Source organism: Mchenga conophoros, linkage group LG3 (genome assembly GCF_057382185.1).
Source record: "Mchenga conophoros isolate Kocher_MC1m ecotype Shallow Benthic linkage group LG3, M_conophoros_male_GT1.1, whole genome shotgun sequence".
Classification (NCBI taxonomy): Eukaryota; Metazoa; Chordata; class Actinopteri; order Cichliformes; family Cichlidae; genus Mchenga; species Mchenga conophoros.
In genome coordinates this window covers 71,911,921-71,930,718 of record NC_140528.1, presented here as the reverse complement: position 1 = coordinate 71,930,718, position 18,798 = coordinate 71,911,921, and the positions used below count along the sequence as shown (strand labels likewise).

The 18,798-nt window shown below is 42.7% G+C and overlaps 1 protein-coding gene across 28 annotated transcripts in view; it reads right to left on the bottom strand.

Annotated features, from left to right (window-relative positions):
• ptprda (protein tyrosine phosphatase receptor type Da) overlaps positions 1–18,798 on the bottom strand; it is a 418,286-nt gene that overhangs the window by 22,049 nt on the left and 377,439 nt on the right. For 7 of the 28 annotated variants that reach the window (XM_085267046.1, XM_085267051.1, XM_085267049.1 and 4 more), the window contains 15 exons: positions 18,633–18,777; positions 16,599–16,904; positions 15,492–15,685; positions 15,124–15,150; positions 13,972–14,089; positions 13,024–13,611; positions 12,459–12,559; positions 12,068–12,324; positions 10,902–10,995; positions 9,046–9,255; positions 7,592–7,752; positions 4,854–4,865; positions 3,999–4,111; positions 1,109–1,150; positions 430–527 (listed from right to left, as the gene is read on the bottom strand). In XM_085267046.1, coding sequence (XP_085123172.1) covers positions 430–527; positions 1,109–1,150; positions 3,999–4,111; positions 4,854–4,865; positions 7,592–7,752; positions 9,046–9,255; positions 10,902–10,995; positions 12,068–12,324; positions 12,459–12,559; positions 13,024–13,611; positions 13,972–14,089; positions 15,124–15,150; positions 15,492–15,685; positions 16,599–16,904; positions 18,633–18,777 — 2,466 coding nt within the window. The remainder of the gene's footprint in view (positions 1–429; positions 528–1,108; positions 1,151–3,998; positions 4,112–4,853; positions 4,866–7,591; positions 7,753–9,045; positions 9,256–10,901; positions 10,996–12,067; positions 12,325–12,458; positions 12,560–13,023; positions 13,612–13,971; positions 14,090–15,123; positions 15,151–15,491; positions 15,686–16,598; positions 16,905–18,632; positions 18,778–18,798) is intronic. The other 21 variants (XM_085267061.1, XM_085267062.1, XM_085267063.1 and 18 more) reach the window with 14 other exon arrangements.

Genomic DNA, 18,798 nt, shown 5'->3' with positions numbered 1-18,798 from the left:
GCTGCCGCCGTAACATTTTAGTCATGTAGGCTTACTTTATAGCATACACTTGTCAAAGCGGAAAAAAGCACAGGTGTTACTAATGAAATTAATAACCCATTCAGCTGCCTCGGGAAGCAATGTCACTGAGCCAGCAGGCACAATAGCAGGGTCCTGGAACTAGAAATGGAATGTGCCATTATTAGTGTTATTAATTATACCTGTGTTGACATGTCAAACAGCCTAAAGCCTTAGTTTGGTGATGAAAGTAGTTGCCAACACCCCTACCGGCAAGCCAGCCACCAAACACATGCAGCTAAATATCATTAATTTAATATTAATTAAGTAAATTTATGTGATTTGGCCAACACTCCCCCAAAAAGTTGCCGTTTAAGCAGCTGACTCACACTCACAGAGCTCAATCAACATTAGGAATTTTCCGACACTCACCTCGTACTCCTGTGAAAACTTGAGGTTATCGTTGGCTTTCAGGCGCTCCAGATGATCCGCTAATTCCATGACAGGGATTGGAGGGTGGCTGGCCATACCTGCCAATCACATTGGACCCAAGGTCAGTCCCCAAGTCTTTTGAGAGGGCATCACCCAAGCACAAGCAAATGGTGAATCATTAGATAAGCGGCATGTGGTTACAACAGGGAAAATGGAAGAGCGGATCGTTGTTAGGCTAGTTTGTTCACTCAAAGCAGTGACCATGCTGGTAAAGAGAATATGGGCACAGAAGCCAATGAGGAGTCACCGAGCACACTTTGCCCCCACTGGGACCTCTCCCTACTGAGAGAGAAGAACGTTATTCACGCTGCAGTGGACAGTTAGCATGACATTAAAGCACAGACACGAACGAACATCCCAAAACAAACAGAACGAAACAAAACGAAAAGACATTCAATGTTAGGCCAGATGTTGACGTCTGCTTTGAGTGATGACATGGTTTCAAGGCTGTCATTTCAAACTCCGCCTCCTGTGATGATATAGCGTTAACATAAGATGGATTAGATGGGGATGGAGATACAAGGCTTGGCAGAAAAAAAAAGAAAAGAAAGGAGTTAAAGCTGAAAAAAAAGTATTCCAAAAACAAGTCGTGTCAAATGTGTAATCGAGACCAACTAACTTGACAAATGGAGGTTACTGGGGTGACTGGGCGCACCTGAACCTGTGGAGGAAACGGCGGTGGAATTAAATATATTGCAGACGTCAGAGCAATGTGATGACTATTGTCTTTACAAAGAGAAGGTAGAAATTGAAATGTGACAAGAGGGAGCTGCATGATTATGTGTTTTCTAAATGGGACATTCATTAGTAACATACAAATCACCATGCCAGAAGCTTTGCTATGCCACCATGCTTATTTCATGGAAATAAGAAAGCATACGAGGAACAGAATCGCAAATCACTGCGAGCGCTTTATTTGCCACTGTTTTTACACTTGACCGCCGGCATTGTAATGTATCAGCTGATTCTCGATCCTCCCTCAAACTCTGCTTTTGTGTCTCACAGGTGGCCTTTGTTGTTAGTGAGACGACACTGGCTTATGACGATAGCTAGACCAAGCATTCATTCCCAGCTTGTCCAATAATGTCCTTTTTAAAACAAGCCTTTGGAAGCGGCACATTTTTCGACTTGCAGGGTTTGTTGTGGGGTTTCACACATTTATCCAAACTATAATCTCTTTCTCTTTATGGTATCGAAAACTAAGAAGCATAAAGCAAGTAAAAAGCAAAATGAAATCAAGCAACACAGAGTCCAAAATGAGATACAAACCGCTATCTCCTGGCAGGCTAACTTATGTCGGTACCATACTCTGCAAATGTGAGCATCGTCATTGCTTAAGATCCAGTGTTGCTGCAACCAGTGCATCAAGAGATCAATGCAAAATAACAGCAGATAACTAACTTTATTAAAGCTGATACTTTTGCCCTGCTGATATATATCGCCTGATATTACCTGTTTGCAGATACACCGATATCGCCATTTATAACAGCTGATGAATGAAAGTTAAAAAACTATAGAAGAGATTGGAGAAGCACCCTATTAACTATGTGGATAGCCTGTCCACCACAGAGCAACCTCTCTGTTGGCTACACTACTGAAAAGGGACTTTTTCCTTCCCACTGTTGCCAAGTGCTAGCTCATAGTCTGCCATCTGATTGTTGGGGTTTTCTCTCTATTAGTGTGGGGCCTTTACCTTACAATATAACACACCTTCAGGGGAATGTTATTGTGAATTGCTGCTATATAAATACAACTGATATGAACTGAAACGCTACAAACAACCCGCTAATCTGAGCAGTTTAGAAGAGCTTAAAGGAGTAGCTTTTTGTGACAGTACAACAAGATTATTTTTAAGCTGCAGTGTCACACTATCTTAGCAAGAACTCATCAATACACAGACGAAACGTCAGGGGATCTGCTTATATTTTATGTGTCTGAAAGAAAAAGAATATCGGCAGATTTTTGCCTCACCAAGTGTCTTAAAAGTCCTGTCTCTTTTGCTCTAGTGTTTGATGCTCTGGGGTGAGAACGTATTGAACATGCTACTTGGAGGCTTGTCAGTATAATAGCAATGCAATAGTTTATGTGTAGGTGTCAGTATATTTAAGAGCTTAGATAAAGGGAAAAAGATGAAAGAAAATTCAACAAGACTCCTTAAGAATTTATGTGCCATTATGACACACCAGCTGGGTGTTAGTCTGTCTCTGCAGAGGTGATATCTCATTTTGGTTTCTGGCACAAGTGGGCATTAGCTAATGGAAGCTGCAGCGTTTTCCCACCCACTCTCGCGTCTCTCTGAAAGACGGCAAAGGCCGTTTCTATTGCAACCCACTACTCAAAATCCATTTCCACCACTGGGGGACAATGAAGGTACCTTTTCCAACACACTGTCGCTCAAACATCAAGCGTCCTTAAGATGAAAATGTCCATTGACGGGGTAAAGAGCTGAGAGAGAGTAGGGGAGAGAGGTGGTCTAATGTAGAAGCTGCTTCAGGACTTGAGAGAAAGTGGTCAGGTGGTAGGAAAAAGAAATGTTTGGCCCTTTTTGAGCCAAGATATCAGCTCTCAAAAAGGCTGTTTGGGGGGAAAAGTGATGGCTTGAGAGGCGAGCGAAATAGTGGAAGGATAGTTGAGATCACTCTGAGCCAAAAGGAAAAATACCCCTCTGCTGGGATGAAACACTCTGTAATGGCCCCTAAAATCATTGAAGAGCATTCATAAATATGCATAATCTTTAGCAAAAATGAGCCTGCGGGGATAATTCATCCTCCTTTCATACTAGCCGACCTGAAAAATATGGCATTATTGGCAGCCTCTGAACACCTGTCCCAAAGCAGCGAGTGCCAGAGGAACTCAAACGGCAGTCAAGTGTGCCACTCTTGGTCAGCATGGAGGCAAAGATGCATGCCACCTTTCCAGGCGATAAATGGACTGTGACTCCCGTCTTTTCCCGAGGCGAGAAACGGCCGCACGACTGAGCCACGGCGCGACCGCTCACCTCAGCACTAAAGGTCGGCGTGAGTAAACATCGCTGTTTACAGCTTGTCACCGCTTTCGTATCCCTATGGCCTGCATACCGAATGAAACACACGGACGTTCTGTATTTTGCTCAACTTCCGCGATGTTCCTTGTCCTAACAGGACTACACCGCTACAGAGTGACAGGTCTGGATGACCTGGATAACCCAGGTGCAGAGGAAGATGACAGATGTCACGAAACTGTCAAGCTCACATTTCTGCCTCTCCATTTCCTCCCTAAGAAATGTCTCCAGGGAGGCCCGTGTCAGTGCTGACCCTCTGTGTCTTCTCAAGCACCTGTCCATTATCTACCTGCAAACTGCTCACACAGTCTGTGCCAATCTCACTGCAAAGATGATGTGTTTTCTTACAGTGAGGTCATATTAGGCTAGCTGAATTAATTAAAGCAAGCACTCAGTAGCACTGACATCCTCAGTCTTAAATTCACACCACACCAAGACGACAACATGTGGCATCGTTCGGGATACTTACCGGGTGTTTGGAAGTTGAGACGTCGCAGCTCAACTGGATCAGTGGGATGATGAAGTGGCATTTCCTTGCTGTTGGGGAGACTACCTTTTCTAGCTTCAGACTCGGCTCGTTTTCTGTGGAGCAAATTGTCAATTTTAATTAATTCCGGGAGATTATTTGACTAATTTGTACTCAAAACTCTTAATTGTTATTGTGTAACCTCAAAGCTTGCCTCGCGGTCTCATGAATAATGAAGGCACATATGTAATTAAGGAAGTGACAGGGCTACATTCTTGTAGTACATAGGGCTATAAGAGGTAGGCAAAATAACATCACGTTATAGTATAAAGCCATCAAGTACAATACGCCCTTAGACAGTAAATACTACCTTTAGCAAAACCTTTTGTTCACTTTTCACTACTAATGTCAGGCGAAGGTTTGGATACAACTTTTTAGTAATTTGGAAGCTGTAGCTGGGGTTGGTTTAAGAGTGCATTACATTATATATTGATAGTGTTTTTTGTTTCAGAGAAAACTTGCTCCACTCCCTTTTTAGTTTTGTTAGATTCTCGAATCAAGTGCCACTTTCACAGATGTAAATGTAGTTCATTCTTTAAAAAAGAAGCAAGTTAGGGGGCCATGTTGCACCACGAATACAAAGTTAATTAGCAGTTGGAAAGGTCAAGCTGCTTGTGCTTTGATCTCCTCCTATCATACACAGCAGATGTAAGCAACATGCTTCCCAGGTCATTTCAACTCCAAATGAGAGACAGCAGTTTCTATAGGTTTAGGTATCATATGCACAGCAAGGACGAGGGGGGAAAAAAAGGGTTTTGAAAGGAATTAGGTCTTTATCTATTTCTTTCTCACTCTTACCTGTCCGGCTTGCTGCTCCATTGGTGAGCAAGAAAAGAAATATCAACAAAACATTAGGTGGTAAGACCGTTGACTTTGTATACTCGAGAATGCCATAAACTTTTCCTTAGAATAAGTAAATGGCTGGCTTGCATGAGAGACAAACGATACCAATCATATCTCAGTTTTTGCTTCGCGTGCGAGATTAGTGATGCTTCACTTCAGAGATTATGCTCAATTATGCAGCCTTGGGGCTCTTTGTTTCAAATGCTACAGTTTCCCAGGTGCATCCAAGATTTGTACATTGTATCTCTGCTATTTCAAGCAGTTTCAGCTGATTGCTTCTTGTTCGAGCATAAAAGTCATCTCTTGACTCTTAATTGCTGTGTCTGCCTTCTCCTGCCTACCACTGTTGCATTTATTAAAGTCACGACGTCGGCACGTTCAAGTGGGATCAGGATCTCGGATGAATGTGTGCAAGTCAAGCACATAAGAGTGTTCAAATTTGTTTTATTTAAAACAAAACGATCGCGCTCTATTGATTCGGCAGTCCGACCATCCTGTCGTCCCCCCCTGCAAGATCGCTAATAACGATAACATCAGCGGGGGTGGATGTGCTCTCGTTAAGACTGAGATATCCACTCTCTGTAATGTATACGGTACACTGTGGCCCAAGCACACGAAAACAGAGTAGTAGTACTGCTGCAAGTCAGAGAGAGCAATAAATGAGCATCTCTGCAAACGCAGTAACGTTAAGCACCAATTTAAAAATCAAACAAACACAAATGAGCACTGCCCTTCTGTTCTATGTGTTAAATGCCCACATGAAACTACAGTGAGGCAGATTAATGTGATATGACTCTAACAATAATGATAATACTGATTTAAAGCACTGATGAGGATACCTTGCTTGCGATCGCACCGCAACCCTAGTTGGCCCTGACTTCTGTTTCTCTCTGCTCGTCATACCCGCGCCCTTTCCTATAGCTCAGCAGAACATGCTTGTTTCCATTTGTTTTGCACAGGAGGCGACTTTTGTCACATAAAAATTGATCTTGACAAGAGAAATATATGCTGGTTATGCACTAAATGTTCCCTAATGTGGCAGTGACACTGGCTGGGTAATCGATGTGTAAATCTGCCTGCCACGAATGGAAAGACCAAAGCCAGCCGCATATGCAGTCCATGCTCACTTTCAAGTCACCTTTGTATTATCTCAAATTTTATATGAACGAATGCCAAGGACAATAAAATGCAAGAGCCAGAATAAAGCTGTACCTCTAAACCTCTTTACATTACACTGATAGTATTGATGGATTTTTTTTTGGTCTTCGGTATTGGTACTGTTATGTGATTTGGGCTTGTGCTGACTCTTCAGTTACTAATCTTACCCTTCCAAAATTAAACCTTGAGGACTACTGTTAAATTCTGCTTAGGCCTGGACATTTGATTGAATGAACACTGCAGAAAATCTGCCTTATGTAAAAGGTGAGAAGGGACAAGATAGCAAAGTGTGTAGATGTGTAAGTGTGCACCTTCAATATGTGCCTGTCCCGGCAAAACAGGAGGGCAGCATAAGGTCAAAGCCTGGATCAAGAGCTGAGTCCCCCCTCCCGTGGAATAGGTAGTGGGATAAAGGAAGAGGCTGGGAAGCTATCCCAGGCCCCAGGGCCTTTCAAAGGCTGCACACACACATGCGGTGACATGCAGCAGATAGTCAAAGCTCTCCCCTCCTACGCTTGACTGATGAGCAGTGACAGCACGAGGTCTGACTACCACTAGGGGGTTTTATGCAAAAAAATAAAAAGAGGCTGTTTTGATTCAGTGTGAAAATGCACTACAGCAAGTGTTTTTTTTTACAGTGTTACATGGGTTTAAGAGTGTGTGTTTGTGCGTGCAGGGGGCGGAGGGACGTGTCTGATTAACTTTCAGTCAACGCACGTGTCTGTTTGAAGGATCGTGGGCGACTGCACTTCATGCCTTGACAGCTTGGGTAGCTGCATTCTTGAATTCACTTACAAGAGATTAAAAGTGTGTGTGTGTGTGTGTGTGTGTGTGTGTGTGTGTGTGTGTGTGTGTGTGTGTGTGTGTGTGTGTGTGTGTGTGCGTGTGTGCATGCGCGCGCAACTGGCTTTGACAGTCACGGCTTGTCTGAAGATCAATGAACCTTATGGTTTTAGCTACATTCTTACGTTTAGCATCTGCACTCAAATGTGCTAACTGCAAATTCATGTGTGGGGTTTTTAAAATACATTTAAATACTTATTGGTAACACTTGAATGCTCGGTGACTATAGATGACATGAATTTAAAGTGCACGTATGCGGTCTATGTAGTAAAGCGTGTGTACATTAGTGCATTGTTTTATACCGTCTCCTTTGCAGTCAATGTGCACTAGCACAGAAATAGAGTTCAGTGACTTCCCACCTACACTGAAGGGGGAAAAATACATGGCTCTTTATTGGCTTTGTATGCAGCTGGTATTTCCAGTGGAATGTGGAGTTTAAAGCTACGGCTAACTGCCTTAGCTAATCACAGACATTTGCTAAGAAACACATCCCTAACATTAGCTGTTTGACAGCTAACTAGATACAGAGATATGGCGCCAGAAGTTAGGCCAACCCCATTAGCGTGCGTTGGTATCAGAGTCTGACGTGTTTGCGTGTTAGTCTGTCTTTTCACGCTAAGCTAGCTGTATATTCTGAATTGGATTCTCATGCTTGTGCTCCCTGTGTGTTAATTAGCTTTTTAAATCCTCACCTCTTGTAAAGGAGGATGGCAATAACGATGCATATGATGAAGACAACAGCTAGCACAGGCCCCACCACCCAGATGAGGCCCTCCTCCTCATCGATGATTGGCTGGGGATCGATGTCGGCTGAAATGACCGAGTCCGAGTAGGGGCTGGTAGCATACATAATCTGAGCCAGGGAAAAACAAATTAAAGGTAAATGTTCTGAAATACGCGCCATTTTTAAAAAAAATGAAAGGTTTGTCCAGTTTTCTGTGCATCATTTCGACATCAAAAGTGTTGGCGGGTACAACAAACCCAATCTAAACGCTTTCCAGGGTGTCAAATGTGCTACACGCAGTCTGATACCCTCTTATATCCGGATTTAACAGTTTGTTTTGTTTCCGCTTCTTTTTACTCTAACTCTCGTTGGTTAAAAAAAAGTGTTAGGGGGTGTTAAAAATAACATTTATCCACAGAGTGGTCTCTAACACGCTCCATATGTGGGTAAGGACCTTCTCGCTTTTCTCTGACGCTAAATGACACCTCATGCGTGTCTTTTAGATGCCAGCAGCTTTGACAAAGCGTCAGTATTTGACGCCCTGGGAATGAGAGCGGGCTAGTACATCTAGACCTATTTTTGGGTGCCTGAGGTAGTTATAGGTATTTAAAGCAGCACTGCAAACCTTCAGTTAATATACGGCCACTGCTGAGCATATCTTGGCGAAGACAGACATGACCAACAATACATATTAAAAGCCAATTCAAAGTTTTTCTGTGTAGTTCATTCTAAGCCGGACTTTGACCAATCAGAATTATCTTTAGTATCTCTCCTATACTGGAGCCTTGATTGAACTATTCCACAGTCCAAGTGAAGATTAAAAAAAAAGGTCCAGTGGGAAGAAAATATATGCTTCAGTGGGCAAATTAGAGATTTCCCTCCGTCCGTCATTATCGTTTTTGCTCTACCTGAACTCAGGGTTAGTGGAGAGAGTGTGAGGCAGCACTATAGACCCTGCAGCTCATCAACTCCATCATCTTGCCTGCAGCTGCCTAATCATGCAGCTTTCTGGTCTTCAGTACAGACAGACAAATGCACACACACACACTAGCTGCAGCAGCGAAGATAAGGCGGACCGCACACTGGATGCAATTAAAGAGGAGCGCTGTTATCGAGGTGTTCTCGCGATCAGCTAAGGTCTTAAGGGGCTTCTCTCCCTAAAGCAGCAAGGGTCAGCTTCTTCTGGCTGCAGCTTTAAGTTTTAAAGTCCAACGCCTCAAAAGGACTCAGAGTAACACATCTGACCAGAAGCCAGCTCCGACCCTCAGCCAGGACGCGGCACGGTTAACACCTCCTCTGCTTACCAACACGGACAGCTGCTTTTTATTTTTTTATTTTAAGAACAAAGAATGTGAAATCACTAGCAAGGGGGCTTCCTAATGGGAAGAAAACTTATACTCGAGTATCGCGGGGTAGACTTACATTCTCGGACATCTCCAGAACAGCAAGCACAAAGAAGATGTATTCCTGGCCATTCTGAAGTTGCTTGTTCTCAAAGTCCCCATAGATCTTTCCATCTCCCAGGGTGAACTGTTTGGGCAGGTCTTTGAAGTAAGCGGCGATATAGGCTTTGGGTTCTGCCTGCCTCTGGAAACGAAGGCCCCTGCTCGTTCGGTTTATCTCCTTCAGCAGCTACAGTGAGGAGTGAGAAGCAGACAGTTGATAACACACAGGCACACGTTCCAGTACACACATGAAAACAAATCCACACAAACCAAATATCTCTATCTAGATTTTTTTTCTTCTTCTTCTTTTTTTCCCCCTGATCGCTGAGCTGAAAACGCTGATTGCAAAAAAAAAAAAAAAGGCCGGAACATTACAAGAAAAGATCAATGACTTATTTCGTGTTTTTTTGGACTACAAAAGATTGTCAGATTAAAAGATTGTGTGGATTTCCAGCATATAAAACAGCTGAGGATTATCCAACAGCTTCAAACAGTAAAAAAGACACCAAATTAATTCACAACTTACACAGCTCAATTATTCTTCTCTTGCTGATAGCATCAGAAAGATTTTTTGATGAAATATGTAGACAAATAGAAGAGAAGAGTTTTCTGTGTTTGACGACTTCTGTTATGCGTTTTTAATTCTTTGCCTTCAGTTCGAATGAAAGATGTGTAGAGCTGGATTATATATATTGAGATTAAATTAGCAACATGTTCAAATTCACGTTTAATTTGTGCTTTATTTGTTTGCCGTTTTTCACTCCTCTGTTGCCTCCTTGGGCGATTAGTTTTAGCGCTTGTGACTCTAATAGGCTGAAGGACTGTGCCCTTCGTACGAGCCATCAGATTTTAAATTTCTGGTACAAAGCGCGGATGATAATTATGCTAATCGGGCCTGGCTAGTTGTTTCGTCGTCTGAATGCATATCCACGGCCTGTGCGCGTGTGCGTGCGCGGTTGTCATTCACTTTAGAGAGGGTGCGCTCATTGTGTGTGCTCTGTTTTGGCTGCGGGGCTGTTGGTGCTGCCCGATAATGTCTTCAATCATCTCTCCTGTCAACACAGCTAAATCTAGCTGCCCTTGGGAAAAGTTGTGAAAAGGTGAGTGCCAATATTGACAAACAAATAAATTCTGACAGAGGGGTGACTTTTGGCCAATCGGTCAAGGCTACAGACACATCGGCACGAGCTGGAAAGCCGATACCAGGTGAGACACCGCGTGTTTTTCTTTCAGCCTTCCAGACACGTGCGACATCTCAAGATTTAAAAATTGAGGTATAATTATCAAGATTCGATTTGCGAGTGCTATTCTTCTTGTTCCACCTCGAATTGAAACATTTGCTTACACATACATCAATGCATAGCCCAGACCCCCCACCCCTCACCCCCCTCGAATTATCCTGACTGGCTAAATATAAAAGTTGTCAAGTGTTTTGTGGATATGCAGGTAGCCTAGCTTTGCCTGGAATGAGAAGAGACATGAAGGCCTGATGCAGCTCTTCAGGTAATTACCACAGACATAAAGAGGAGGAGGAGGAGGTGGGGATAGGGGTTTGAGTTTGCAGTGCACTTGATGGCTACTTTATGTTCTCATTTCCATATGAACAGTGCTCTCTGCAGCTATTTGCGTCAATCAGCGGGACTCATCTGCTGTTCTCCCAGCCCCTTATTTTTTTTCCTAGTTTGAAGGAAAAGACGTGTGCGGGCTGCATGTGCGCAAAGTTTATAGGGCTCGTTATGAAGCCGAGTATAATAAGGAGATAAAAAGAAAAAAAAATTATAGCCATTATAACCAATTATGACAATTAAAACCAAATCATCCTTTTCAGCATACCTCCTCCAAATTCATCTCGTCAGGACTATCCCAGGGTTTGAAAAACTTGCCGGTGCGTTGCTTCTTCAGAGGTACCACCACAATATAATAACCCCTGCAAAATATAAAGTGTTATATAAATACAAATTGTTCTGGACTGGGTGGAGTCAGTGGAATAAACAACACAGCAAGAAGAGCCACGGCAACGGTGTCTGTCCGTATTAGAAAGCGTAGTCTGCTGACCAGAAAACAGTGCAAAGAGACTAAAATCATGCTTTTAGCAAGTTACATGATCTCTTATCATCTGATCAGGGATTTCTTTTCTGCATTAATTCAAGCATGTTCATTGAAGTCAGGCAATATGGTTATACCTCAGTTAGGCCCCCTGTGGGCTAATTAGGAGAGCTCAGCAAAGCGAGATGGGTTTTTCATCTCTTCATCGCGGTGGCAACAGAGATAACGACCTCCTGCCAGATTTGGGCTTCCTGGTTTGGGCGCTGCTCTAGCTAGCATTAGCCAGGATAGCAGTGTGGCCAGCTAATGGGAAACTAATTAGCTTAAGCTCTGGCGTGGGAGATAGTGGTCCAAATGTAACCACCGATTTAAAAAGGAATAAAGAAAACCCCAAGATGGGTTTGGAGCTTCAGTCTGCAATCGGATGTGATCCTTGGCCTTCTGACAACCCTGGGCTTTGTTGAAAGGCTGTAAGAGACTTTATAGGGCTTAGAGGAGTGTGCTTAAATGAGCCGGGGTGCTCCACTGTGTAATGACTCAGGTGAAGTGGATATTACACTGAAATGCAGGGATGAATATAAATGACTGTTTTGGAAGAATTACCCCTGACAAGGTCAGCTATCAAGTTAACTTGTTTATTTCCATTCACAGAGCAACAGTAGGAAATACAAATCAGTAATGTGGATGTGGGAAACGAGTTAAATATCCAACAAGACACATTTTGATACACTACCCAGGTCAGGAAATTCAGAGTTGACTCAGGAACGCTGCTCCGAGCTAATCTGTTGGCTTATGTTGTTATTATGTGTTTGACTGCATAGCTGCAATGGATGTATTGTATCTCACTGATGGAGCTCAATTCGGGACTGAAAACAATACTTCTGATCTATGCAGTACTAATGAATCAAAAAATAAAAGGAAAACACATGTGCACGTTTTTTTTTTCTGCTTACCTTACTCTCTCAGAAGTCTCCACTGCAGGTAGCTCCACAGTCACCATACCGTCTGAGTTGGTCTTGTCGACCAAATAGGGTTTGGTGCGGAGGACGTCCGGGGCCGTCATGGTGGACACGCGGTGTTGAAGACCTCCCGCGCTGTTGCCGCGATTGGTCAAGAGGAAAGAGTACTGAGTTTCAGGCTGAAGACCCGTGATTAGCTTCTGGGTTAACTTCCCATCGACCTCCACACTCTGCCCGTTATCGTAGAGGATCTGTAAAAGGATGATTCACTTGAGGTTTCATGTAGAATACCACATGATTTCTAATGTAGTGTACATTGCAAGTATTTACAAGGCTTTGTGTTGCGTGTATATGAAAGTGCCATACTGAGCTAGGCAATGCTCACAGTGAAAGGTTGAGCAGGGTTGTAGGTGTCTGGAATTTCCCATGTCAGCAGCACCGACGACTTCATGGCAGCTTTCACGTGAAAATTTTTTGCAAACACTGCTAAAAGAAAGGGGGAGCATGTGATTTAGACACAAAACATCCTCTCGCTCTTTTTTTTTTAAAACAAATCTACCGACAGAAGTCCCACATCGTTGCTTACCTGATGCCTTCTTTAAACCAGGCTGAAAGCAGCAGTGCTACTCTGAACTCAACACTATCCTCTTACCTTCTTACCCACCAGCTCTTAAAATTAATGACTGACCTTTGCTTAACTGACAAGACAAAGAGACGTACATACTTACTCCATGTGCATTTCTTAAATGACTGTTAGATTAAAGAGACTAATGATAGGGCAGTATGTCAGAACCAAAGTCTTCGGGTTGACTCCGTACTTTGACAACTTCTGCCTTTTGAGGTTTTTAGGGAAGTGATTGGAAAGGGCAGAGCAGGGAAAGGTCGGCTTGTTATTGTTTTTTTTTTTTTTTAAGGGAAAGGCCTAAAAAAAATTCAGGGACTGGTCCTACCTTGATCCACAGGCTGTGTCCTGAATTGGACACTTGGGCTATAGGGACCAGCGCCCTTGCTGGTGAAGGCACACATTTTAATATCATAAGTAGTATCGGCCCTAAGGCCATCCAGGATGACTGTCGACTCTGGGGCAGTGATGAAGAGTTCTGAGGGACTGCGCGGGCTGTTGATGTCCTTGTACTGCAGAGCGTACTTCACTATTTGCCCGTTTCGTTCTGCCAGCAGCACAGGTTGCCAGCTAACCTGAATGGTGGAGGTGGTGGCGCCCTCCGCTTTAATGTTCTGAGGGTAGCCGCTTGGAACGTCCTCGTTTGTGGTCACTTCTTTGACCGTTTCTTCACCAAAGCCCACCTTGTTGCGCGCCGATAGGCGAAAAGTGTAAGAGGCTCCCTTGTGGATCTCTTTGGTTGTGTAGTGGTTCTCTCTCTCTGCGAACTCAATAACAGTCAGAGGATCCACATCTTTACGGCCGAAGCGGAGACGATAGCCTTGCAGGGGCCCGTGAGTTATTGCTGGGGGGTTCCACTGGAGGAGAGCTGTGCCCATGTTGGTTGTACTGACCTTAAGCCAAGGTTTTTCAGGAACTAATAGCAGCAATGGAGAAAGGGACAAGTTAGAAATATTTGCAGCACACAGGCATTCAGTGTTAGTCAATCTACAGTCAGCTATCTCTGTCTTTAGTGTGGCATGACGCAGTACAAGAGGCGTTTCCTGGTTTTTTGTTTTGTCTGTTTACGTTTCTACAATAAAAGTGCCTTCAGCTTTGCCATGTCATACCAGTGGGTAAGACTTATTGTTTCTTAATGAGACAGTAATTAGCCGTATTCGTGCTCACTGACAAGTGTAAATAATGCTTAGGATATTACATAATAGTTTGATTGTTATTAGATGCAATACTATAGCATTGCAAAGTGGAGATGTGTCAGCAGTGATGGTTCCGTTACCTGCACCAGTGGTGGTGATCAGCTTGGGCTTGCTGCGTGCACCGTCGCCCTTTGTCGTGAAGGCTGCGACAGTAACAGAATACGTGGTCTCAGCCTGCAGTTCTGTGATGATCATTTCCTGTGAAGACACAAGACTTGAGTTGCAGGATGCTCATGTGTTATTATGCAGATGCAAGCAAACAGAAGTGGGATGTGATATTAAAATAACCTTCACGAACACATTCCTTTAGCATATGTGAGGCAGCACGCTAAACAGCTGGCCAAAGATGCAGATCGAGAATCCCAGCTGTAGCCAAGCAACAACACAATCAGGAACAACCTTTCTTTCCAATATTTCCAGTGTTTATTATCTTGACTTCACTGTCAGATAAACAGCTCTTTGCAAATCGTCTCTCCCTCCTCGCTGACAGGAAGAGACCCTACTGAGCGCAGCAGCAGTTGGCTGGGGGTGTGACCGGGCTGTTCGCCCAGCGAGATTTACCCCTTTGGTGATGGTGGCAACTTTTCCGTCTGTAGAAGGTGAATTGTGCTTGATCAGCAGCTTCTTTTAAGCCTAGTTGAGTTTTTATCTGAAGTTTAACCATTTCCAAACATACTACACGTGACTATTTATCCATTTGCACATGAGTAAACCACAATAATTCAAAGGGCCAACACAGTTTGACATCTTGAAGTTAAAAAGTCACCAAAAATAAACGAAAACGTCACCCCCAACCAGATGGCTGCACCTTCCTGAGCCTGGTTCTGCCAGAGGTTTCTTCCTGTTAAAAGGGAGTTTTTCTTTCCCACTGTTGCCAAGTGCTTCCTCTGAGGGGTTGTTTGATTGTTGGGGTTCTCTCTGTATTTTCTCTGTATTATTATTTGACCTGGTTTTGACATGCTGCATCACATATACTTCAGCTCGAAGCATGTGTGACTTGACAGGGATCACAGTGAAAAGCTTTACTTAACAAATAACTACAAAAGTTCAAATTTTATTTCATGTTATGTTTTGTTCATCAGCACTTGTAGTTTGGTAAGCTTCAGATGAGCTTCCTTTCTGCAGTTATTAAAGATGAAATAACACTCAACCTATTAGTTAACATATGTACGGGCATGCAGAGGTTGACAGCAGCAGAAAACATTTGTATTTCGTGAAGTTGATCTACTCACATGATCAGTTGTATCATCATATTCCCACTGATTTTGAGATCAGAACATGGAGAGAAAAAGAGACAACAAATAAGGCATAGACACTAATCACTGGAAATAAAATGCACACACAGTGTTTGTCTACAGCCACTAAATAAATTAAATACAATTTTTTCATAGAATATTTACAGAAAAAGCAGAAATGATCATCCACATACAGATAAACAAGCTTGTGTGTCCAACTGAATTCTCATTAGTGGCAAAACAAGTTACAACTAAGCTGAATAAATAATCAGGCTTACATAACAATAGTTTGTAATTGTGAGTGAGAAAAACATTATGTGTCTCAGATGTGGTGGCTGGCTGAGGGTGGGGTGGGGGTGTTGTACCTGGGCATCATCAATCAGGATGTCCTTGATGGCTGGCTGTCCTGTGGGCTCCCCATTAACCATCCTGACATAGTGCACCTGGTACCCTCGGATCTGACCGTGCTGCTTGGTGGGCATCGGTGAACGCCAGATCACTTTAATTGATGAGGAGTTGACAGCCTCCACCTCAACTTTACGAGGTGGCCCGCTAGGAACTGGAGGAACACCATGGGATAGAAGAAAAAAGGTGAAAATTATAGAGAACCCCTTCACCCCCTTTTTTTCTCTCTCTTTTTCTTTGAATCTCGCCCAAAGCCGAAGCGCAAAATGCTGCAGTGACCAAAAAAATAAAAAATAAAAATCACAAAAGTGCAGCAAACTGCAACAAGCACTGCATGACATCAATATTTCAACAATGGTAAGGAGGGGGGGGGGGGTAAAAACCAACCGCAAAAACAGGTCTGACAACTGACCTAATGTCGAAACATTAAAAATGGGTAGAGTGGATTTTAAAAACATGGAATAAAAATGCCTTTTTGCCAAAATAGAAAAGTGGAGCCAAAGGAGACTTCAAGAGTTTCGACTGCTTGAAGCACGGCAAGAATTTTGGCTATGGAGCAAGAAAAAAAAATGGGTTAAAAATGACTGTATCACATGACGAGAGACAAAAAAAACTTTTTAAAAAATGGCCTTCAAAAAAAATCTTCCACCTTTTGTTTTGCCCACTGTCCTCAATTTGTCAAGTTCTCAAAAAAAAAAGAAAAAAGTGAAAAATACGATGACATTCGGTAAAAGTTTCAAAAATGACAGTTGGGACTGGAAGTTTGGAGGCCTTCTGCTGAAAATGCCATACCATGTGTTGAAATTGAGCAGCGTACGAGGTGGGGGATATAAAAAAGCCAAAAAATTGTGCTTTTTGCAAAGTGAGTTTCTTTTCTTTTAAAAAAGCATTGTCCAAAAATAGGGTTAAAAGAACTGAGTGTCGACAGTCATATTAGAAGCAGGCAGAGAGGGTAGAAGAGAAGAGGGGGGTTTGTAGATATAGGCAAGGCTGTTAGTATTTGACAGGGTAGGTTAAGAAGGGTAGACTGGAATTGCAGCTGGAGCTTTGTTTTAGCGAACACATACCATCCTCCTCTGTGCGGATGACCTGCGGCAGGCTCTCCGGTCCTGCTCCAACATCTGTATGAGCAGTGACAGTCACACGGTACTCTGTCCATTTTTCCAAGTTTTCCAAAAGGTACTGGGTGCTTTCCGGAGGGATGTTGACGATTTGACGAGTAGTCGCGTCCTCCCCTTCGGTCGCAGCGTACTGGATGGCGTATTGCGTTATGATCCCGTTTTGTAATTCGACAGGTGGTGGCCGCCAACTTACCAGGATGTTGGTGGAGCTGGGGCTATAGCACTTGACTTCCTGAGGTGGGCCCGAGGGTTCTGGTTGTCGGGTTGGATTTGGAGCAGGTTTTTTGGGGTTTGGTTTTGGTGGGTTTTGGTGAGGCCATTCATTGGGTTGGATTTTTTTTTTTTTTGGGATTTTGTGTTTTGAAAGGAGTTTCAGTTTTTTGTTTTTTTCAGGGTGATGATGGTAAAATTGACCAAACCAAGGGAAAAAAAGAAGAGGGAAATAAAATGATAAAAAAAATGAGGCAAAAACACAAGGACACGTGGGTAAATCAAAAACATTTTAAATCAGTGAAACGTGGAATACACAAATAAAGGCAAAACGAAAGGTAACGACAAACACAAAAGTGTACCAACTCGTGATGAATGGATGGTGGTGACTGGGAAAATTAAATGGACTGATTTACCATATGTAACCTACCTTTGTCATGAACAAAAAATTTTTTATAAAAACAAAGAAGACAAAAATCACATATTCTAATATTCTTAGATCCCGTAAATATGAAAGAAAAAAAAAAGCTACACCTACTTCAGATGACATGTAAGTTAAACCATCTTAAAACAGACTAAGAAAAATTTGGCAAGCAGTTACCATCAATCCAAAAACATAAAGGTTGATGCTGTAACTATTTTTAAAAATAGAAAAAAATATATATTGTGTTTGTCACCAACCTTTCCGAAGCCTGTTGGTTTGTGGTAAAAGCCTGATTGTACAACAGAGAACTTCCCAAGGAGACATGACTGATTTATTACATTCTGATAACATTGGCATGCACTGTTCTTTCCAAGTTAACTACATCATTTACTACATCATCTGAGCCAAGTTAAAACTTGTGATCTTTTATACCTACCTGATCCCTGCCCTTGTCTTTCAAAGCCCTCAGATTTAGGTCAGATACACAGAAGTTTCCTCTTCTTTTTAAAAACATTCATTTATTTTTCTATAAGAAATCTAAGGCTGGTAATTCTCTGCATTTCCAATTTTTGTTTTTACCCCCTCCCCCAATTTTAACCAGCTGCATAAATCTGAGGTCTTTCGGGTGAACATGTCCCTAACTACAAAGGCAGTACTCGCTTTGAGCTTTCTATGATATTGAAACTCATGAACGCTCTTCGTTCAAATCTGAATTGAGTATTAAGGTGAGAGTTCTTGAAGAAAATGGAAAAAAAAGTTGCTTTGGTTCTCTCCGTTGTAGCCACATAGAAAGCTCAGACAGACTCCAAAACATTTCTATTCTCCTATTTTTTGGCTGACATGCAATTTCAGGAGACAAGGCTTCCTAAAGGCCAGCTATGCCCTTTCATTTAGGAGAAAAAAAAGGAGACACAGATGTGGGCATTCACATAAATAATTCAAGGCTTTATCATTCATTTACGTCTGTTTTTGCACAACAAAGGTGGAGAGCCCGCAGTTTTTTTTATAACCTCGTCTCCTGACTTTACAGGAAAGCCCCGGGTACACTGCCCATGCAACCTTTTCAAAGGGGGAGGGGGATACAGCATGGTCAGGTAGATTTTGTTACACTGATTTTCCATTTTAAGTGTTTACAGCTTTGCTATTTTCAAATGCATCAAACATTTAAAGGGGGAAAAATCTTATTTGGTTTATCTGTGCTCAGAAGGACCTTTCTGACATTTTTGTCACATCTTCGATTTTTTATTTTTTATTTTTTTTGCGGCCCACATAAAACTTTGAATGCATTTGAAAATGTGTTCCTTCCCAGATAGTTTCAACCCTGTCAGATAAGGAAGAAGACCTACGTGTCTGTGGAGTTTCTGCAGAGATTTCATTGGTGTAAGCTCCAACTCCGTGTTTACTTCGGGCAGCCAGCCGAAAAGTGTAAGTAGTGAAGGGCTTCAAGTCCTTCAGTAGGTACGTTGTTGTCGGCTCAAAGCTGACTCGTTTCTGGGAGGAAAGGGTGGCATT